At 35.6% G+C, this 23,679-nt stretch overlaps 1 protein-coding gene across 4 annotated transcripts in view; it reads left to right on the forward strand.

Annotated features, from left to right (window-relative positions):
* UBN2 (ubinuclein 2) overlaps nt 1-23,679 on the forward strand; it is a 90,383-nt gene that overhangs the window by 34,090 nt on the left and 32,614 nt on the right. For 3 of the 4 annotated variants that reach the window (XM_044946940.2, XM_025291613.3, XM_006078767.4), the window contains exons 4-13: nt 3,295-3,432; nt 4,086-4,189; nt 6,073-6,562; nt 10,381-10,451; nt 14,309-14,438; nt 16,478-16,596; nt 17,068-17,181; nt 17,777-17,920; nt 18,632-18,682; nt 20,656-20,698. In XM_044946940.2, coding sequence (XP_044802875.1) covers nt 3,295-3,432; nt 4,086-4,189; nt 6,073-6,562; nt 10,381-10,451; nt 14,309-14,438; nt 16,478-16,596; nt 17,068-17,181; nt 17,777-17,920; nt 18,632-18,682; nt 20,656-20,698 — 1,404 coding nt within the window. The remainder of the gene's footprint in view (nt 1-3,294; nt 3,433-4,085; nt 4,190-6,072; nt 6,563-10,380; nt 10,452-14,308; nt 14,439-16,477; nt 16,597-17,067; nt 17,182-17,776; nt 17,921-18,631; nt 18,683-20,655; nt 20,699-23,679) is intronic. The other variant, XM_025291612.3, reaches the window with a different exon arrangement.

A 23,679-nucleotide genomic window follows, 5' to 3' on the forward strand; every position in this document is an offset into this window, starting at 1 on the left:
ACTGATTTTTGCAAACTGTAATTTCTTTGTGTATCGATTTAAAGACTGGCCGGCATTTTCAAAGAGAATGAAATAGAGTAGGAGGTGTTATAGTAATCCACTGATACGTTATGCAGTTTTTATTATGTGTGTGTGTTTATACGCATGCACTGGGTTTTGATGGGTAGTGTATTTTCCACTTGGGCTGGTGAAGAAAATTTGCAAGCCACTGCTTTAATAAATGAGGATAACTTTTGTAGGTATAAGTTGTTGTTATATATATATAAATATATATATATTTGTTATATATATGTATATATAACTTACACAGTTACTGACATTTATAGGACAATTTTGGTCCCTATTTTATAGGAGGCAATTGAACTAAAGCACAGGTTGTTTATTGACTTGCAAAATAATTTTGCATCATTTTCTTTAACAGATTACTTCATTTTTACATGAAATAATTCAGTGATTCAAACATAAAATACTTATGAGCCAACCAAATGATTTTCTTGTTTTTTTTTCAATGGGTATATTGCCGATAGGCTTTTTTTTTTCCCTCTGAGTCACCTTCATGGGATCTTAGTTCCCTGACTGGGAATTGAACCTGGGCCCTTGGAAGTGAAAGTTTAGAGTCATAACAACTGGACCACTAGGAAATTCCCACTAGTAGGCTTTCTCTGTTTGTATATTATTCAATAGGGATTAAAAATAATCTGGTTCTGATTCACTTTAAGGATTGTGTACTATTAATACTTACTACTGTAATATCTGAAAATAAATGCTTTTGAAGATTATTTTTAGTCTAACATGCATGCTGCCAAATTTTTAAAAAACAAGGGAAATCTTTTTATTGTTGAAATAATACCAGACATGATTAATGGTTTTATTTAGGTTATGTCTTTTAAATTTCACTAGAACTTAGTGAAGTAAGTAATATTGAATCTTTTTTACAGCCGCAAAGTATTGATGTGAAGTGATTTATTCTGGGTCACAATGGCTAGGCATCTCTGTTGCCAAAGGATCTAATAAGTCTGGTTTGCAGGTTCAGTGATCCATTGCCTCTTAATACATTGTACTTAAAAAGCTAAAATTATTGCAGAAGTAGAAATGTCACACACTCATGAAACTTACGTAAGGTTATAAACGAGTGTTACCTTAACAAAAACAACCCCAGAATGTATCCTGTACCTTGCAAGAAAAAATAATGCTTGGCACGTTTATAACTCACAGTGCAGTAGAAGCTGTGTATTAATACTTGCTCTGTCACATTGGTTGTGTCACTTTAGTATGGTTGCCAGGTTTATCAAATACAACTGTAGTCCACCTGGTTATATTTTTTTAAAAAGGCTAAATAAAATATCCATAAAGAGTTTGTTCTCCTGAAGAGTGTTTTGATAGGGAAAGCTCAGCAGAATACTGCAGAAGAAGATAGACACTGAGCACCTCCACATTGTCTGGTAGCCTGGTGATGAGTGTGTTTCTAACGCGAGATGCTACTTACTATAATGGATAGGTCGGGAAAAGTCAGTGACACTGCCATGAACCAATACAGTTACTGTGGCAAAGTTCTTAACCTCTCTGAATTTGGTTTTCACTTATAAAATGGGAGTAATATTTGCCTTCCTTGCCTCAAAAGGGGATCAGGGGAACCAAGTGAAATAATTTATATGAGGAAGCTAAAAATTGTAAAGCATTATACAAGTTTATGTAAGCAAAAAGTGCAGGTGTATTTATCTTATCACAATTACACATTTTCAAAATAATTACTACAATGACTTTTCACTTTTTAAAAAAATTTATTTATTTTTGTCTGCTCTGGGTCTTCATTGCTATGCGCGGGCTTTATCTACTTGGAGCAAGCCGAGGCACCTCTCTAGTTGCAGCGCATAGGCTTCCCATTGCAGTGCCTTCTCGTTTGTACCACATCTTCTTTATCCATTCCTCTGTTGGCCATTTAGGTTGTTTCCATGCCTTGGCTATTGTAAACAGCGCTACAGTGACCATTGGGGTGCATATATTCTTCAGGATCATATTTTTCTCCAGATAAATGTGGAGATTCCTAACCACTGAACCACCATGGAAGTCTGATCTTTTCACTTTTAATTCTTTACTCCTCACATCACTCCTTTACTTACAGATAGTACTGGGCCCTATCTGAAGGTCTTAGCTGTAGGTCTTTGTAGTAACCCCTCAAGTGCAGCAACAAGAAAGGAGTGTGTTCCTTTTTTCTTTTTCTAACATCATTCAGTTTTGGTTCAAAATCATTAAATGTACAGTCTTTCTCCATTCTCCATGTAACTTAAGAGGATACAGTTTAAAAACACACGTTTTGTACTTAGCCTTAATATGTTTAACAAATATGTTCTGTATATTTTTTGCCCATGGCGAAAGAATTTTCCTTACAAATACGACTTTCTTAAAGACTAATTATATAATATGAAGAGAACCCTTAAGTAGAGTTCTGGGGACCCTAGGTAGCAGGTATCTTGCTTCTGTTAGATAAGTAGTTCCTTTTTTTCTCTTTTGCCATGAACACCTTCATTTACTTAAGATTGACCTTCCATTTAATGCTTGTTTTTTCTTCTTCAGGTGAGATAAGATAAACCTTAAAATCCAGACTTCCACAACTAGAGAAAGCCCGTGTAGCAACGAAAGACCCAGTGCAGCCATAAATACATACATACATAAAACTTTTAAAAATTGAAGCTTAGAGGACATCAGCTTACTGTGATATTCTAGACCAGATCTTCATCTTGATTTATACAATTTGAATCTTTTTTTCAAAGCAGTACCTGAATTCTCAGTGTATGCTTACTGAACAGGGCAGTTCTTTTTCTACTTCCCTTTAAAACTTACTTTTGTTTTATATATTTAAAAAATATTCCTTACTTAAAAGCTTAGAACTAAGGCAGAAGAAATAACCTTTAATTTTTACAATCTATCTATGAATAAAATTATATAATGAAGTTCATTTGTCGTCTGGCCATTTAGTCTTTTTTAACTTGTTTCGATTTCTGAGCAGAACCATTTGTCATTAAGAATAACAGTGATTGTTAAGTTTTTCTCAGCAGATGATATATTTATAATTAGCTTCAGTGTTTGAGAAGTTTCTTTTTTTAATACTGAATGATGATCAGAGCTCATTTCTGTTCCAGATACTAACTTTTTCTAAGTTTATTCACAGACATCTTCATTGCAGTTAGTTTTGTAGTTAAGATGTAAGGAAGATGCTGACAGGATTGAATTTCTTTGACGTATTTATAGAATTAAAGATAGTAAGATATATCTGAAAAATTTTTTTCAATCCAGTATGACGAATTAGTTCCTGCTTCTCTAACAACAAAATATGGAGGCTTTTATATCAATACTGGCACTCTCCAGTTTCGCCAAGCTTCAGATACTGAAGAAGACGATACCACAGACAACCAAAAGCACAAGCCACCCAAAGTGAGTTTATCCAATACTGCAACAGCAATGAGAGGATTCAATTAAAAAGATGTGGTTTTTGAATTTTACTTGTGCTTTACAGCTGTGAATATAAGGAAAAGTAAAATGCTAATCATTTTTTAATGAATTTATAATTACATGCTTTAAAGTAAAATTATATAAATATGGGGAAATATATTTTTATATCATAATAAGTTATATTTTCTGTTAAAACTTCTCTCTCCATATCTAGTCTAATAATCCACTATTTCTGGATAAGGTTGTGGTTCTAGGATAGCTTAAGACTTAATATGGAAATGACTGGTTTAGCAGTTGCTTGTTCTACCATGTAAAGCAAATTTTATAGAATATATATATTGTATTTAAGAAATGAATAAAATGTCTTTAGATGTTTCCTGAAATGTGAGCCAAAGACATATTTGCACCAGAATTATCAAAATGTTTGTTAAAAATGCAGATTAAAAGGCTCTCCCCCAGATAACCAAAACCAAGGTTTGGGAGTTCTCATGGACCCAAAGAATTTGCATTTTTAACAAACAATTCTAATGCACCCTGAAATTTGAGTAAAACCATTTTCCCTGGATGCTGGATTGATACCATCAAAGAGTAAAGCAGTAATACTTAGGTAAGTGATGTACTTGATCATTTTATAGATTCCCAAAATAAAAGAAGATGATATTGAGATGAAGAAGAGGAAGCGGAAAGAGGAAGGGGAAAAGGAGAAGAAGCCAAGGAAAAAAGTACCCAAACAACTGGGGTAAGTGAAAATAGACGTAATGAGGGAACTAGTATTGTACCATGACAAGCACTCTTTTTTAGAAAGATATATTTAACATTAATTAGTTCAACTTAGCTGGATCTAATTTAATACAGTATTTATAAATGTCAGTGACCTATTAACTTATATTTTAGTATTTATTATTAAGTAGCAGTCATCTTAGAGACTTTAGGTGTTTTAGATCAGATTTACATATTTGTTCATGAAGTATTTTGCTCATTACAACATTTTATCAACAAGAACCAGTTTGAAAAATGGAACACGTTTTCTTAATTTTTTGCACTAAAACAAATACCCGGGGTCTGAGAATTGGCAGTAGTCTTTGTGTTAATGATTGATGGTCGTTTTAATATTTTTTAAAAGTCACTGATTTTATTTAGCTATTCTTAATGCTTGTCACAAGTCATAGGAGGGAATTCCTTGGCAGTCCAGTGGTTAGGACTTGGTGCTTTCACTGCCAGGGCCTGGGTGCAATCCCTGGTTAGAAACTAAGATCCTGTACATCAAGAGGCACAGCCACAAAATAAAAAAAGGAGAGCGAGGGAGAGAAATGGAATAAAAAGTCATAAGAATAAAATGTACCTTGCAATTATGAAACTACCAGTTGTCCCTACTTCTCTATGGCTTTTTTAAATAGAGCCCAGGGACAAAAGCTTGTGAGAGGCCGGATTTTTCTCCCCTCCTTAGTAGAGGAAGAGGTACATCTGAATTTGGGACTCTCAAAATCCCAAGAGTTAATATAAGGACGTATTTAGCCCCTCAGGTGGCTCAGTAGTAAAGAATCCACCTGCCAATGCAGGAGACACAGGTTCAGTCCCTGGGTCAGGAAGATCTCCTGCAGGAGGAAGTGGCAACCCACTCCAGTATTCTTGCCTGGGAAATCCCATGGACACAGGAGCCTGGCAGGCTACAGTCGGTGGGGTCACAAAAGAGTCGGACACGACTGAGTGACAAACACACTTCCTGCATACTAGACACTGTCTGGGTTTTGGATATATAATAGTATGAAATGAAACAATGGCCTACCTTCAAAGCACTAATCATCATTTTTAGTTTCTGTAGTGCACACAGAAGCATATAAGCCAATGAAATTAGAAAAGATTTTTTAGAGAAACTGATGGCTAAACCAAGACTACCCTTGCCTTATAATCCCCACAGGGAGAAAGTTGTCACTGAAAATTACATGTATCTATTCAACACCCTCAGAGAGAATGGAAAGTGAAAAAGGATCAGAAGGTAGTAGCAGACAGAATGAGGTCTGGATAGATGACATGGTGATGAATGAAGGCTCACAGATTGACACAGAGGATTTTGCATTCCTTTGGCAGTTTGTAGCACGAACCACCTGGGGTACCAGTTTGAAGGTATACTCTGTAGGCTTCTCTGGTTGTTATTAAAGTCAGCTCTGTTTTCACCAAAAGTGCAATTCTTTACTTCATTAATTCTTTAAGTGACTACTTTATAGATGTGGCAAAAAAAGAACATTCCAAAAGGTGTAGAAGTTTAAGTTCATATACTTTACTTTTTTTTTTTTTTTTTTGACTTCCGGGATCTCAATTCCCTGACAAGGGATCAAACCTGCACCCTTGGCAGTGAAAGTGCAGAGTCCTAACCACTGGACCAGAGGGAATTCCCCAACTTAGTGTACTTAATAAACCAGAGCTCTATTCAGTGTTGTTTATTTCTGTTGACTTTATCCCTTTCATTTTATTCACTCTAATGGCCATTTACCCATCTGCCTTTCATAAATGACAGTCCAGATGATGAAGATGATGTTACTTTAACTCTATGCCTCCTTATTTCCATGGGGTTTTAACCTATGAAATCATACATAGCCTAACTGATCACTATTTTCTTCACAGAGTTATGGCTCTAAATTCACACAAATCTGAAAAAAAGAAGAAACGTTATAAAGATTCTCTTTCTCTAGCTGCCATGATAAGAAAATTTCAGAAAGAGAAGGATGCATTAAAGAAGGAATCTAACCCTAAAACCCCAGTGAACTTCTCAACCTCCTCTCTGAATAAACCCCCCTCTGCTGCTGTAGTGTTGGGAAATGATGTCTCAGACCTGAATCTGAACAGTGCTGATCCGGACCTCCCCATCTTTGTTAGCACAAACGAACATGAACTATTTCAGGAAGCTGAAAATGCCCTAGAGATGCTAGATGATTTCGACTTTGACAGATTACTGGATGCTGCTTCTAATGGTAGCCCCCTCTCGGAGTCAGGGGGAGAGAATGGAAACACCACCCAGCCACCCTATGCCTCTCAAGTTATGCCCAAGGTGGTACCTACACTCCCAGAGGGTCTGCCTGTCCTCCTTGAAAAACGTATTGAAGACCTCCGTGTAGTAAGTGTGATAATTCTCTTGTTTTTTATTTACTGCATAAACATAGCAATAAATATTTTCAAGCAAAAATAATAACCTGTAATCCTAACATACTTGTAAGTAACTTTATTTTCTATATTTCCTTTTAAGCATTGGATCTGTGCATAGGCTTTTTTAAGTATAGTTATAACATGGGAATGGCAACCCACTCCAGTATTCTTGCCTGGAAAATACCATAGACAGAGGCACCTGGTGGGCTACAGTCCAGGGCATTGCAGAGTTGGAAGTGATTGAACACAAATGTACACATGACATGGATACAGTTCACTGTTTTATTACCTCACTTCATCTTATTTTTCTGTATAATTTTCATAAATATAATTTTTATTGGCTTACATAGCCTGGTAAAGAAAATACAGGGAAGGTAGGAACAAATAAGTGTACCTGAACTTGGTCCAACTATGTTGACTAATTATTCTACAGTTGATTTTACCAGCTAGTCCTGACCCGCTAATCAGCTTTAGTAAGCACACATTGTGTTCTCACTAGACAAACTTTTAAGAGTTGAGCTTTTTGCATTTCATAGTAGATTCCTCTGCCGATTGACTTGGATACATAATCTTTGTTGAGCTGCAGATTCAGGTATGTGAGTACACTTTTTCCTTTAATCTCAGGGAGATATTATTTTGACTTAAAATGTTCCAAACATAGCTTAAAATGCCCCCTCCCCCCCTTTTTGTTACTCCTTTGGCATGTTTGTCTAAACCCATGCCATGTTTTTAGTCCTTTTTTATTTTTTTTCCCCTGATTACAGAAGTTATATATTCAATATAAGTTGTATTTTTCACTTAGGGAGGGAAACATGCCCGATAATCAGACATTTTCCACCACCAGTATGGGACAACCCAAAATTTAAATTTAAATTTTAATTTAAAAATAAGTTAAACTACTTATTTTTCTGGATTTTATTTCATGCATTTGCAAATATGTTGTTATTAAAAATAATTATTGTTATTATTAAAAATTATTAAATAATAAAAAATAATTGTTAACAGAAGTATATTCTATAACTTGTTTCTTCTAGGGTTATAGTAGCCATTTAAATCACATTGTAAATTTATTAATCATCTCCATGTTGTATTTATTTCTCTTAACTCTTTCTAAATTTTAAGTATCTGATTAGGGGAGCAAGAGATCTATCTAATTTTTCCAACAGGTGACTCATGGATTTTAATTATCAGTTTTATTTTTTTTCTATTTTTTGTTCTTTAGCATTTCTTCTGAGCTCATCGCTTATTAAATTCCCTAAAATTTTTACTTATTTTAAGGTAATTTGTTAGTTCAGGACTTACAGAAGTGTGTTCAAGTATCTCATTGCCAGTGTTTTTTAGCTTATGGCTTGTATTACCGTAATTTTTGCTTTATGTCTATGCTGTGTTGTTTGTTGGCCCATACGGTTCTTGCTGGCTAGGTCTCTGTTGTGATGTGTATCATTTGAAGATGGCCCTGTCTGTGCTATTAATGTTTCTTAACGCAAATTCAGTATTGTCTGATTTTACTGTGGATTCTTTTCTCTTTATTTTTGCATGGAATAGCTTTTCCCATCATTTCCCTTCATTTTAGCTCTTTTTTGAGTTTGTTTGTTTAAGATTCTCTTTAAGATTTTATCTTACCTACAGCTGTTACAATGATAATGACATAATCTTTATTCTGTGATTTTCTTTTATATTCTGTTTTATTCCCTCCCCCTCTTTTGTTTTTTACTCTTGCTATTTTCTGTGCTTATCATCATATAGTTTTTTTTATTTAATCTTCTTAACCAGTGTATGAAGTATAGGTATTGTTTCCTTTTTATGGTTAACAAACTTAAGTGGAGGTAGATTAAGTAGCTTGGTCAGGCCCCACAACTAGTAAGTGGTGGAGCCCTAATTTAAACACAAGGGTTCACCTAACTCCAAGGTATGTGCTTTTTCCTATCCCATATGGCCCCTAAAATCTTCAGTTTCTTTGATGGTTTAAATATAAAAGTGCTAGGGATGTAATCTAGGTTTTTCAACATGTAATTAATAATAATTACTTATTATTAATAAGTAATTAATTACTTATTAATTTATTAATTACTTATTAACCCCACTTACTGTTGAGGAGACAGTGCCCTGAGTGGAAGTGGCTAAGCCGTGATGCAAAGTCAGAATTGAAAGGGAGGCCCATCAAGCTTTATATAACTTGCACTCTGCCCACTGTGTTGTGTGCCATTCTTTCCCACTGAATAAACAAAACTGATTAGCGGTGAGTGTGCTTCAGTTTTGTCAAGTGCTGTCATATCTCATATATTAAAACTTTCTCTGTAGTAGCCATGGCAGGACTGAAACAGCTACTTCCTAACCTCTTAGGAAGTGATCAGTAAGAAGATTCATTTCATTTGCTAGTATCTATAAATTCTCCATATTTTTCTCTTTCAAATAGGACATGGTATTTTTCCTCAGGAAGTAAGGATTCATCATTGCCTACAGTGCTCACCTCTGTCTTATAAGGACTTTATTCTTGTAGCTCTTTTCTCGCTTTGTAACATTCTTCCACTGTTCAGCCTCTTGAAAGTTTAGTTTTCATTCTGGCTTTCTTCCTATATTTCTTCTCCCTACACATACCCAGTCTTCCTCCTTTCTAAGAAATGCTGAGGCACATCCCCAAAATGGTCTTCATCTATTTATAGCATTTGAGGTCGTCAAACAGTGTAAAATTATCAACAGAGTTGACAGAGTCAGCATATTTCTTGCTCAGATTATTGGATCAGGATGTTTTACATCTTGGGTGTCTTAAGATAAACTGTCTTTTGTGATTTCCCCAGTAAATTTTACTTATGGTAGTGTATTGGCTTGCATACTCTTTGTTTCTGGTAAACTGGTTAAGAGACACAGTGATGAAAATACCATTCTTATCCTCGTTGAATTGATTTTTGCTTATTCCTTGGTAATGACCATGGCCAGTTTTTTCATTGTTAGTAATTAAGTGGAACCCAGACTGGCTGCAGGGCTTCCCTTGTGGCTCAGATGGTAAAGAATCCGCCTGCAATAGGGGAGATCTTGGTTCAATCCCTGGCTCGGGAAGATGCCCTGGAGAAGGGAAAGGTTACCCACTCCAGTATTCTAGCCTGGAGAATTCCATGGACTGTATAGTCCATGGGGTCGCAAAGAGTCGGACATGACTGAGTGACTTTCACTTCACAGACCGGCTGCAGAAGCTGAGTATCTTTGTACAGAGTCACAGTGTTATATAGTTGAAGTCAGAAAGCTTCTGGTCTGACTCTTGGATCCACCACTTGCAGTGTGATTTGGGGGCATATCACGTAATTTCTGTAAGATTTAGGTTCCTTGTTTGTAAAATGGGAGCTATAATACCAGTGTCATTGGCTATTACGAAGATTAAACATGGTAATGTGTACAGTATATAGAATATCAGACATATTGTTAGACAATATTGTCTAGTAAAAAGTGAGACAGCTGCTTTCTGTTATCTTGGAGATAACAGAAAGAATTAATAAAATTAACAGATATTCAAAATACGCAAGACACCCATAGCACTAAAAAATCTTATATGTAAAACTTATTGAATTTGGGAAAATTCAGAAAAATGAAATACAGACATAAAATTAGGAAAGAATGTTATGTATGCTAAATTTTGTTTTAGCACCCTTTAATTGCCTGTCATGCCAGGTAATAGTTGGGATGTGAAGTGAAACTAATCTTAGCCCCGCCCTCAAGGAGCTTATTCTAAAGTAAATAGATATGGAAACAAATGTGTTTATTGAGAATTATATTGACAATCTTGTGTTTCTGTAGGCTGCCAAACTTTTTGATGAAGAAGGAAGGAAAAAATTCTTTACACAGGATATGAATAATATTCTTCTGGAGTAAGTAATTTTCTTCTTTGATTAAAAAAATGTAAGAATTCTTTGAGAAATATTATAGACCTTTGAGGTGTAGATGCTGCTTGCTTGGTTAGTCTCAGGCCTTAGCTCTTTCCTTTTGGCCTCACGACATGTGTGATTAAGTTTCTTAGCAAAACTATGTGTCTGTGTACAGTGACCCCTTAGGATAATCAAAGCTTCCAATGTGAAAACCGCCAGAGCAAGTGACCACTGTATGGGTTGAATGTTATCCTACTTTTAAATGCAGTCTTTGTCATGTTATGTGAAGATATCTTTTTGAGACATCTCTGATTGTTTACATTAAAATTCACACAAACATTTTATATCCAAATGGAAAGTATGGTTTAACGAAGAATCATTGTTATGGGATAGAGTGGAGGCAGTGTAGAGAAGACAGATGTTCAGTTGGAAAGGAAAGGGTAAAAGCTGCTGTATGATGCAAAGAATATTTAAATTAGTGATAATCTTCACCCTTAGGTAGAATTTGATGTTAATGAAATTGCAGGTTCTAAGATTGTGGTCAAATAAGCTGTATTTATAAACCTATTGGCTTATAAATTTTGACCATGGTTCCAGAAATTGAGTATATAATTGGCTACAGGCAGGAATGGGCAAAAGAGAAGTGGTCCTGGGGAAAGCAGTAAATTCCTTTCTGATGAAAATAATGTATGCCTACTTTTGGTGGTTTAGTAGCATCATATATATATAGAAACGAGGCAATGTTTCCAATACTGTGATTCCTGTCTTTTAAATGCATAATGGAGATAGTTTCTCATGAGATGTAAAGGATGAGTTGGTTTACTGGTTTTGATAACTATTTTAATTAATGCATTCTCTCTTTTTCCTGAAGCACTTAAAAAAATCTTTTTGGTCCCATGGACTCATAAAACACATAACCTAGTATGCTGCTAGCATGGAGACAGAGGAATTTCTTGTTCCTGTTATTTATTTTAGCCAGGGGTTTTCAGATTTACTCAGTTTGCTTGCAAATGCTTCCTGTCAGTGCCACCTCCTTTTACCTAGCTCTCCTCTAAACCTTAGATTCAACAACCAGTGTAACCATTAATCATCAGAGCTGCCCCAGATTCCAGGATCAGGGATCTAACTAGCTCTTTTTCTTTTTACCTAATAGCCCAAGTTTACTAGATTAGGTCTTTTTCCTGTGACAGAGTGTGCCTGTAATTCTACAAGCCTTAGTGTTCAGGCTTTGAATTTTTTTCCCTTTTAGTAACTTTCTTATCCTCTCTTGTCTTCTTACACTTTCCTGAATAAACAATCCCTTATTTCTCTGTACTGAGTTGATTGTCTAAGGGCATATGATACACGATTATTTGGGGTAGTAATTCCATGAATTTTTTCAGATAAATTTTAGTCATCCCCATATACTAAAAGCAGAGAAGGTAATGGCACCCCAACTCCAGTACTCTTGCCTGGAAAATCCCATGGACGGAGGAGCCTGGTAGGCTGCAGTCCATGGGGTCACTAAGAGTCGGACACGACTGAGTGACTTCACTTACACTTTTCACTTTCATGCTTTGGAGAAGGAAATGGCAACCCACTCCAGTGTTCTTGCCTGGAGAATCCTAGGGACGGGGGAGCCTGGTGGGCTGCCTTCTATGGGGTCGCACAGTGTTGGACACAACTGAGGTGACTTAGCAGCAGCATATACTAAAAGATTGGAATTCTTAGAAAAAAATATTAAAGTATATATGTGAGGGATGTGTACTTAAACTGCTCTCACATACGAATTTGTATCTATTTGGGATAGACCAATACAGTCAGTAACCTCTAGGGTTAATTCTTTCTCTAATTTTTGCCTAATAGGGGCTTGGGAGCAGAGTCAGTGCTTTCTGAGTTACCCCCTCTTTGGAAACCACTAATTTTTATAAGTAGGTCATTGATTTAATCTGTTCTTACTTGGAATCTCTTACTATTTGAAGTTTCTATTTTATTTTCAGCTTTAACTAACCTTTTATGATGGGACAAGCCTAAAATGCCTCCTACTCAGAGTCTAGACTTTTAATAAGTTCTAACCACATTTAACCAAATGTTTATACACAGAACTCATGACCATAGTGATTATCTTCCATATGTACCTCCTCTGCATTTGACCCTCTGGCTCTAGTAGGTCTTAAACTTCTGTTCATTTATTTCTTTATTGGGTTGGCTTCTCTAACACTGAAAATTTTATACTGTCGATTCTAAGGCGTATAGTTAGTTTTCCATATTTCATTGTTTCTGAAATTGCAGTGTATATTTTAAGTGTTAGGTACATTTGATTTGGCAGGGATTCTGGTTTCTTTTTTTCTCCAAAATCTGTTAATTGAATCTTTGGATGCACCTACATTTGTGAAAGTATTTAAGTCTGTCAGCACCTTCTCCTATAGAAGAACATGATGATTTGGACATAATTTGCTACCAAGGGCCCCAGCTTGGTCTTGGCCTTCAAATTAAAATCTGTTCTCACCTTTCTACAGTAGCAGCTGCCAGATATAATGTCTTTCATCTTAAAGAAACAACTGTTTATTATAGACCTGTCCTGCTAAGAATATGGTGGCTGTTACAAAATCTTTTTTTTTTTTAAGCAACTATTTGGCTTAATAGCCTTTAGGAACTGGAGAATTAGAATATATTGAATAAACTAATAAATACCTAGTTTGTGCAGTGGAGGCACAATAAGGCCAATAAAAGATGGATAAAACGATCTGTGTGTGTAACCTCTTCTGAATCTGTAATTTTTTCAAACATCTTTAAGGAAAATTTACTCTGAGAACTTACAGAAATTGTAACTCTAGTATAGCGGCTGCAGAGTGGTGAGGGGAATTATGAAATCTCTTTGATGAAATGAGTTTTTGGTTAATAGTGGAGTTCCTGTGCTTTATGCAAAAATGAAGACTTTATCTCTGTCATTAGGAAGTTATTTGGTTATAGCTGATTCATGTGGTAGTGTTGTACGACAGAAACCAACATAATGTTGTAAAGCAGTTATTCTCCAATTAAAAGTAAAAGACCCCCCCAAAAATTATTTGCACGGAAGGGGAGTAAATTAGGAGTTAAGGACTTTTTTTCTGGCCATGTTGTGTGCTTGCGGGATGTTAGGGTCCCGACCAGGGGTCAAACTTTTGCCCCCTGCAATGGAAGCATGGAGTTCTAACCACTGGACTACCAGAGAATTTCCAGGAATTTAGGGGTTAACAGATATACACTGTTGTATGGTAGAGAATATGCTTGCAGTGCAGGAGACCTGGGTTCAGTCACTGGGTTGGGACAATCTCCTGGAGAAAGGAATGGCTACCTACTCCAGCATTCTTGCCTGGAGAATTCCATGCCTTGCTGGCTATAGTCCCAAGGAGAATTCTTTGCCTGGCAGGTTACAGTCCATGGAGTTGCAAAGAGTCAGACACAGCTGAGTGACTAACATGATGATGATATATAAAATAGATAAAGATACTGTATAGCACAGGGGACTATATTAAATATCTCATAATAACCTATAGTGGAAAAGAATCTGAAGAAGTATATATATAAAACTAAATCACTTTCCTGTATAACTGAAACTAACACAGTATCGTAAATGGCTATATTTCAATTTAAAAAAAGAAAGCAAATTATTTGCTATCTTGTTTAGGGTTATAAATTCTAGTCTTAAACTAGATTCATTGAAATTTTTTTATAGCATTGTTATTTATGTTGGTTTTTTTGTTTTTTTTACTTGAACAATGCTGTCTGGGAAATCAGGGAAGTATAAAATGAGAAAAGAATCTGCCTCTGTCTCCTTGCCTGTTTGTTACTACCTAAAAGAAGTTCTCTGCTACATATTTGTTATTGTTTTTGGTCAGCATTGAGTTACAGCTGCAGGAACTAGGCCCTGTCATTCGTAGTGGTGTCTACTCCCACCTTGAAGCTTTCGTGCCATGCAATAAAGAAACACTGGTAAAACGTCTGAAGAAGTTACATCTCAATGTCCAGGTAAGAGGAGGAACAATAACAACTGTATCTGGGGTTTTAGAACCTGTAAGGAGACTGGTTTCTGTTTGCTGCTTTTGCATATTAATTGCTTTATAGTCATAGTATATATATTTAATAACCATAGAATGTTCTTTTTAAGGCCTGCGATTCAATTGCTTTTCAACAGTTGATAAGTTTCAGTGAGAAATAATGTTTTCTGATGCTTCCTGGATGAGGTAAATAACTTCATTCCACAGGTGACACAACTTTATCCTCAACAAATAATCTGACATGTGTCACTCAATTTTCTTATTCCTGAAATGGACCTGTATAGATATACTCACTCACACAGGTATGAAGACCAATGGAAAGAATCACAGGGTTGCATGTAAACTCAAAGGTTATTCATTGTGATCATCTGTGTTTTGCTAGGTTCTTTTCCACTACAACCCTTCTAAGTGTTTCATTACAATATCAGGAAGTTCTTCCATACACTGGGCCAGATCCAAGTCCTTTCCCTCCTTTTGACCCTAATTCTGCTTTTGGCATGGAATTCTGTGTTACAGGTTGTATACTTCCATTAATAAAATGGTTCTTTTGAATTGAGAAACAATTCAATTCTTTCTCAGTTCAAGCAGGTTAATGAACAAATGAAATTTATTCGAGGTTGCAGATTTCCTGGACTGTGGAATGTTAGCTATGGAAGAAGACATTTATCTAACCCTTGCTTTTCTTCATGTGGTATAATTATGTACCTTTGTATCCCTAAACATATTATGTGGTTTGCATGTTTTTGACCTTCATATAAATGGAGAAAGAGTGTCTGTTTTCTTCTTCAGCTTGCTAATTTACACTCAACATTATGCATTTGAGGTTTATCTGTCTTTACGTGTAGTGGGACTCTTATTTTTACTGCTGTGTGTACAGTGTTCCATTATATGAATATATTTCAGTTAATTTATTTATTTAACTGTTGATGGATACTTGACGTTTTCCCAGGCAGGTAGTCTCAACTATATGATTCTTAAGATCATCGAGAAACCATGATACAGGATTTGCATTTTTAAGAATGGTATTTTATAGCAAACACTGTCATGTGTGCTGCAATATTAATTAGTATGCATGAAATAAGTAAAATGCTTGTTAGTAATATTTGTGTTTTATTTTATTAGATTTTGGTCTCTGTTTAATCATTTTATTACTGTTAAAGTGTCCATATAATTTACTGCCCAAACATGGAGTATTTTTAAGAATGTAATTGAACACTATTAATTATGCTGAGGCAACAGGCAAATGGAAGGAAAGTTATGACCAACCTAGACAGCGTATTACAAAGCAGAAACATTACTTTGCCAACAAAGGTCCGTCTAGTCTAGGCTATGGTTTTTCCAGTGGTCATGTATGGATGTGAGAGTTGGACTATAAAGAAAGGTGAGCGCCAAAGAATTGATGCTTTTGAACGGTGGTGTTGGAGGAGACTCTTGAGAGTCCCTTGGACTGCAAGGAAATCCAACCAGTCCATCGCAAGGGAGATCAGTCCTGGGTGTTCATTGGAAAGACTGATGTTGAAGCTGAAACTCTAATACTTTGGCCACCTGATGCGAAAAGCTGACTCATTGGAAAAGACCCTGATGCTGGGAAAAATTGGGGGCAGGAGGAGAAGGGGACGACAGAGGATGAGATGGTTGGATGGCATCATCGACTCAGTGGACATGAGTTTGGGTGGACTCCAGGAGTTGGTGATGGACAGGGAGGCCTGGTGTGCCGCGGTTCATGGGGTCGCAAAGAATTGGACACGACTGAATGACTGAACTAAACTGAACTGAACAGGCAAAAACTGGGACTCTGTTTGGCTGTCTGAGAAGTATGATTATCCTAATTTTATATCTAATGTACATTATGAAAAGTCAGCATTGTAGAAGAAATGTCTGTATTTGAGTATGCTAACATTTCAATTGTGTGATCAATATCTAAAACCCAGATTTCATCTTTTGAGGATCTGCTTACAAAATAGGCTATGTAAATATGCTTGAAAAAACTTTTAGTTTTTTTTCCCTCAGGATGATCGTTTAAGAGAACCTCTGCAAAAGCTGAAACTGGCTGTCAGCAATGTCATGCCTGAACAGCTATTCAAATACCAGGAGGACTGCCAGGCTCGTAATCAGGCTAAGTGTGCCAAGTATGTACCTCTTCTATTTGGACTGGCTTTTGCACTTGAGAAATACTTGTTGCTGTTAGGGATTGGTCTTAGGTAGAAAACCACCTAAACCACTAGAGTGGTATAATTGAATATTTTCTAAATGGCAAATCACTTCCCACTCAGTTGCTTCGGGGTAAAAGGCAAAAGATCTTTTGATGTTGTATATGTGTGTGATCAAAGCTAAAGCTGACACTGGTAAGACATTTCACAGGTTGACCTACTTGACTGGTTGCAGTTGGATCCAAAAGATAAGTGTTCATGCCTTTATATTAGAATTTGAAGATCTTATTTACCAGAGTGCTATATAATGCACTTCAAATTCAAAGTATTATGTGGAAAGTTAAATTCCTTATTTACCCTGTCTTCGAAGCAATTCAACAAGTATCCAAGGAGCATATTATAGCAATGTTGGGTTAAAACTTTGCTGCATAAAATGTTTTCCATTTTTAGGTTTCAAACAGATGAAGAACGAGAAAAAAATGGGTCCGAGGAAGATGACGAGGAGAAACCAGGGAAACGTGTCATAGGACCAAGGAAGAAATTCCACTGGGATGACACTATTAGGTAAGGTTTAACGAAAACCTTCACTTTCAACCAAATAGATAATGCAGAAGTACAGTGTTTACGGTTTCTCATTAAAAAAGACTCTATAGTAAATGGAAAACTCGATTAGAAGCAACCAAAAGTTAGTGTGTAGGAAAATTTTATTCAAGAAAAATTAATTTGGTTCTAATATCCTTACAGTTCTATCACTTTTATTTTCATATAGTACTTTTCATAAACCAGTCTTATTATTGAGTAAGTCATACTGGTTTCAGAGGTGAAGTACTCAATATGTTTGTGTAACGCGTCATCTTTCTTACCAGTATTTCTGTACTCTGAGTAGAGGGTTTAGTTGTAGGACTACCCCTTTTAAACTTTGGTGCCTGGATTAAAGGTACCAAAGGGAATTATCTCATACTGGGGATTTGGCTATAGTGCACTGAATGATGTATGTTAGAAATTATTTATCTTCATGTCATCTTCTGAATTCTTCAGATAATATTCTTTATTATTGCTGTCAGATTTGTGTGCTTTAAAAAAAAAATCTGTTTCAAGCTTAATTTTCTACAATTTGCAGTCAGATTTATATATAAATATATATTTTTAATCTGTTTAGAACTTTGTTATGTAACCTTGTTGAGATCAAATTGGGATGCTATGAGTTAGAGCCAAATAAAAGCCAGTCTGCTGAGGATTATCTTAAATCCTTTATGGAGACAGAGGTGAAACCATTGTGGCCTAAGGGCTGGATGCAGGCAAGGTAAGAAATGTGACATCCTAGATTTTATTTTACTCTCTTATTGCCGTTGTTAAAGACACATATATACACACACATTACATTCGTTTTCCTAAGAACCTAGTGTGTTTAACATTCTGTAAGTCATCTCAGATGATGCCTACTCTGAAAGCTTCACTCACTTAAAAGAAAACAGTCATATGGACATAGAGATACACATAAAAGTGACTCTCTTTAACCGACCACTTTTTCTTTGTTGCACCTAAATCTTCCTAATAGAGAAAGATGGAGCGGGCAAGAAGGTTATGAACTTTGGGTGGGGGACTTTATATGGGTATCTTGAAGATAAGTAACTGAATACAAGATTTAGACTGCAAAAAAAGAGGCACAGCCTTAGTTCTATTGAAAATATAGTCAGTGTAGAGTGGTATCTCAAAAACTAAGGGTAGCTCAGTTTAAAGAGTTAAATATAGAATGTTAAAATCAATAGGCTTGGTTGTCTCAACCTGTCATCCTAAAGTGTTCATCTTAAATCAACAGAAATCTGTTAAAAGATTTAAATAAAGAGATAATATAAAATTTTGCATAATACAGGTTATTTAATTTACCATTGTAAGTCTTTATTTGGTAAATAGCAAGTAGTAGCCTATTGAGTATCAAATGATTAAAATGACAAAATGATTATTCTGTTATTGTCTGCTATGGAAAATAACTGTGTTTTTTTAATTTTTCCAGAATGCTTTTTAAGGAAAGTCGGAGTGTACATAATCATCTTACTTCTGCTCCGTGAGTAAATGCAGACCCCAGATTTCTTCATTTATTTTTATTCACATTATGATATTTAGAAAACAAAATATTCATTAAATGCTAGGTAAAATAGGACTTAAACATACAATCTGTCTTAACACAGCTTTTAAAAAAAAATCATTTTAACTGTTGACTCTCTAGACCTAAGGACACATTTCTCTATTAAAAAACTTCTCAGGCTAGTCTCCAAAAACTTGAATCCATAATGTAACATATTGGCTTGAAATCTGGTGGTGAGAAGCCATTTAAATAGGAAGGCTTCAGTGGTTTCCTTTGTTCCTGGACAGTCTGCCCTCCAGTTCTTTTGTATCCTTTTTCTTTTCCTCTTAATGACCATCTACAAAGGTAATCTGTTAGCCTCCTGCTTTCCACTACAGTTCTGTATATATCCTACCTAGCCTTGCCTTGCAGAGTGTTTTATTCCACAAGATTTATGTACTCTTCATGTCCTTCCTTCTGTCCCAAAGTGGATCTTTTCATTAGTGATGTAATTACTAAAGAAAGGTCTCTAGTAAAAAGGCAGGTTTTTCTGTGGTTATATTTTTGGGTGAATACTGGTTATCTTGACAAGGATTCTATTTTTAGTTACAAGTTAAGGCTCCTTCTCTATAGCCTAGAAGTGTAGTGTTAAGGGTTAATAAAATATAAAATTAGCAGGTCACTGAGAAGTTACTGAACAGCTCTAGTTCAGTACTCCATTAAGAGGTCTGGATAACATCTGGGTAGTGTTACAAAATTCCCCCTCTCCTTATATATAATTGTAGTAGATAGAATTTTTTTTACAGCTTTTAGGAAGGACACTTCGTTAGTATACTATCGTAGATATATTGAAGTTGGTTTTGGTTTTCAGATCTTGCTATTTTTGTTTTTTTGGGGTATAAATTTGGAGTAGTTTGGTTTTATCTGTTATAGGTTTACTTTGTTGCAGGTGGTTTACATATCCTAGGGTCGGCATAAATGTATTTTTTTATGCACTTATGTGTATTTATGTCAGTATTCTAGGCCTTTAATTTCCCTATAGTCCTAAAATCCCATTACAATTTAAGTATAGAAATAATTTATTTATTTAATTCTAAAACATAGAATTACATAGAATTTACATAGATCCTTTCCCTCATTTTTTTGTCCTTTTTTTTTTTTTTTTTTTTTTTTTTAGTAATCTCATTATTATGGCTAACTTTTTGTTTTGTTTTGTATCAGAAAGTAGGAATCTGTGTGGTAATGTAGGCCTGAAAGTCATGAATATTACTGTTAGCTTAATGAAGTTGTAGATTGACTGTAAAATTTTTATTAAGACATTTGTTAATTTAATTTAGTGAAGTAGAAATATTCAGACAGTGTTCAGAAATATTCAGACAGTTTTAGCTTTACAACCCTTTAATTATTCAGCAAACATATGAGTACTTTCTTGTGCTGAAGAACCTGTAAGAGTTTTTTAATCTTTTCACTTTTTCTCACTGGTTCACAAATGTTCTAAGCATCCATGGTATTTTTTTATTGCCCTTTTTCTGTCAGCTTTGAAATTTTTTATTTGAACTATTATGTGAAAAATAACTTTCTTAAAAAACTTGAGGATTTTTTTGTTTTGTTTTTTAAATAGTATCTCATTTATAACCTCTTAGCATGGTTTCATTTGAGCTTGAAGTTCCTTGAAGCTCTTTTCTATAAATAATTACAAATTCCTACCAATTCTTTGAAATAAGTCTCCTTTAGTCACCTTCATTAGCCTGTTTTGAGTTTTAATTTTTATTTTTAGTAATTATATTTAATTAAAAAAATTTTATCATCTACATTTTACTAATGGTTTGACCTTTATTGTAATTAATTGAGATTAGTAAAAATATTGGTGTATATTCACATATAAACTGAATACTTACATATGAGATTATGTGTTACAATTTCCTAATGAGTGACTTAACTGCTATTGAGATAACCTCCTTTTTTTCTCTTAGGGCAAAGAAAAAGGTGATTCCTGCACCTAAACCCAAAGTGAAGGTAAGTATTGAACCAAATCTTTAGTTAGTGATAATTGGTGACTATTGAAATACGTTCTTATGATGAAAAGGTTATATGGCATTTAGCATAGATTTAGGTACTGTTCTCTTAAGATGGGTATTTTCAAGCATTGTAAAAATCCTGGAACCATTGTATTTGGGAGAACAGATGACTGGCAATGGGAGGTTTATATACATTAATTGAATTCTAAGGCTTAGTACTACTTAGAAATGTTGGATAAAATATTAATATGACAAATAGGTTTTAAAAGCATGGCTGGGATCTTGAATGAGTGAAATCCATGTCTCAAAACAAAGGAGAAGCTGCCAGAAAGTTAATCTGTCAGTGAAACTTCAGTTGCCCTTAGGTGCATTTGCTGGTTTCTATCACCTTTCACAGCACAGCTGATAAGATTTTCTTAGACTTAAATAGATTGGGAATTGGAATGAAGCTCTCCATAAACCTGGGACTCTCAGAGGATGACATTTTTAGTAAAAGGACTAGAAAAGGAATCCATTCACCAGTAGAAAGATTAAGAAACTTTTGTGTTTTGGCCTTGGTTCTGAATTAGGGAAAGAAAGTCTTTCCTGAAAATTTTCCATGGATTAGTTTATACAACCTGCATGGTCTAGGAAAACCTTAACTTAAAAGTTGTTAGATTAGTATTAACCCAGGACACTGGCAAATCACATTCTTTCTGGAATAACGTACCCTCATCCCAGACCTCAAAGGCTTATTACATATGTGCTTAGTTGCTGAGTCGTATCCCACTCTTTGCGACCCCATGGACTGTAGCCTGCTAGGCTCCTCTGTCCAAGGGGATTCTCCAGGCAAGAATACTGGAGTGTATTGCCATGCCTTCCTCCAGTAAATCTTCCCAACCCAGGGATCAAACCCAAGTCTCCCACATTACAGGCAGATTCTTTACCATCTGAGCCACCAGGGAAGCCCCAAAATACTGAAGTGGGCAGCCTATCCCTTCTCCAGGGGAACCTCCAGACCCAGGAATCAAACCGGGTCTCCTGCATTGCAGGAGGATTATTTATCAGCTGATCTGCTGGGAAAGCCCAAAGAAAGGTTTCCCTGACTGGGAAATGAACCCAGGCCGTGGTGGTGAAAGCGCCAAATCCTAGCCACTATATATACTGTGTCAAACATCTGAAAATATGGGATACGTGAGGAAATTGTGAGGAAGTGTTCCTATGAGTGGGTCAGCAGAGACAACCAATAGAATTGGTTGTCTGAGAATAGCAAGTGATGAATTTATTATGTATAGGACATAAAGTAACTTAAGTTATTTAATATTTAAAAATGTAGAAGGTGGGGGGGAAACATCAAAATAGACAAGGCAGTGTTGAACCAAGTATTGGGTTGGCCAGAAAGTTTGAGTTTTTCTGTAGGCTGTTATGGAAAAAACCAAATGAACCTTTTGGCCAACCCACAATAACCTTTAGAAGTGAAAACTATAATCATTTGAAATTAAAATTGTAATGAAAGCCCACACCTTTTAGATTTCAGACTTTTCCCATAGACTTCACTCTTTGAATAGAGTTTCTTTGCTTGTGAGGTTATGGCCAGAAGATCTGTATTTGCTACTCGGTGGTCTTCTTAACTTAATAGTGTCAGAGGCTTTTTGAATACAGATTAAGTAGTCTTCTTTTTCTTGGTTAACCTACTTTTAACTTCTAATCCAAATAATATTGAGCCAGTATTTGATTAAATCTATTGGTTCATGCTTTGTTTTGACATTTGACTTATTTTTAAACTCCTAATACCCACCATAAAGCGTTGGTTAAATTTTGGTACATCTATTTAAACATACAATTAAATTTACCAGAACTCTGATAATGGGTGTGTTGGGATGGTACAGTGGGATTGTCTGTTATGTTCATCTTAAAAAAATTTTTTTTTAATTTATTTTTGGCTGCACTGAGTCTTTGTTGCTGTGCACGGGCTTTCTCTAGTAGCTTTGAGTGGGGGTTACTCTTCATTGCGGTATGTGGGCTTTTCATTGCTGTGGCTTCTCATTGCAGAGCACAGGCTCTGGGCACAAGGGCTCAGTAGTCAATGCTAGTAATTGTAGGGCATGGGCTTAGTTGCCCCCAAGGCATGTCAGATCTTCCCAGGCCAGGAATCAAACCCATGTCCTCTGCATTGGCAGGCATATTCTTAACCACTGAACCACCAGGGTAGTTCTGTTTTGTTCATCTTTGTGATGAATTTACCTTTTCCTTTTCCCCAAATGGAAAAAACTGTATTCTGATTTGTTTTTTCTTTCTGCTCTAATGCCCCTTCAATACCTATTTCAGTTATAAAGGTAATACAAGGAATGTTTACAGGAGAAAATGCAAACAATATAGAAAAGTGAAGGAGGAAAGTAAACGTATCCTGAAATTTCTGCTCACACAGAGGAAAAAAAGCTTCTTACTTTCTGGTACACATCTGCCCTCCTTTCTTCTGGATCTCTGTCCTTGCCTCCCCTCCTTCCTTCTGAATCCATCTGCCCATCCAGTCATTGATTTATCCAGATTGAATTAACATTTTATATAAAAGGAATAACCTGTTTTTTCCACTCAAATATATATCCTAAACAATTTGCCAGTATAAATCTACACAGTACTCTCGGGTGGATTAAATGTTATTTTTATAAGAAAAAATGTTAAAGAAGTTACTTTAAAATGGCAGTTTTATACTGGTAACACTACCAATATTATTTTGATAGCCTCCTTCACTCTCAGTTTCTGTCCTCTTTATAGTGATGGAGTTTTCACTGAATGGTATGTCAATGCCATCGTGCCTCATCTGCATTTCGTCTTAGCACGCAGGCTTGGCCTTAATGTAGCTACACTTCAGACTGCTGAAAGGCACTGAGGCTTTCAGTCAGGGCTGTTTAGAAGTTTTAGAGAAATTGCTAAGAAAGTTAGAGTGCAGTGGCATTCTTAAGAGAAATAAGAATTTACTATTCCTATTTATTGTTATCA

The sequence above is a fragment of the Bubalus bubalis genome, chromosome 8, assembly GCF_019923935.1.
Source record: "Bubalus bubalis isolate 160015118507 breed Murrah chromosome 8, NDDB_SH_1, whole genome shotgun sequence".
Lineage (NCBI taxonomy): Eukaryota > Metazoa > Chordata > Mammalia > Artiodactyla > Bovidae > Bubalus > Bubalus bubalis.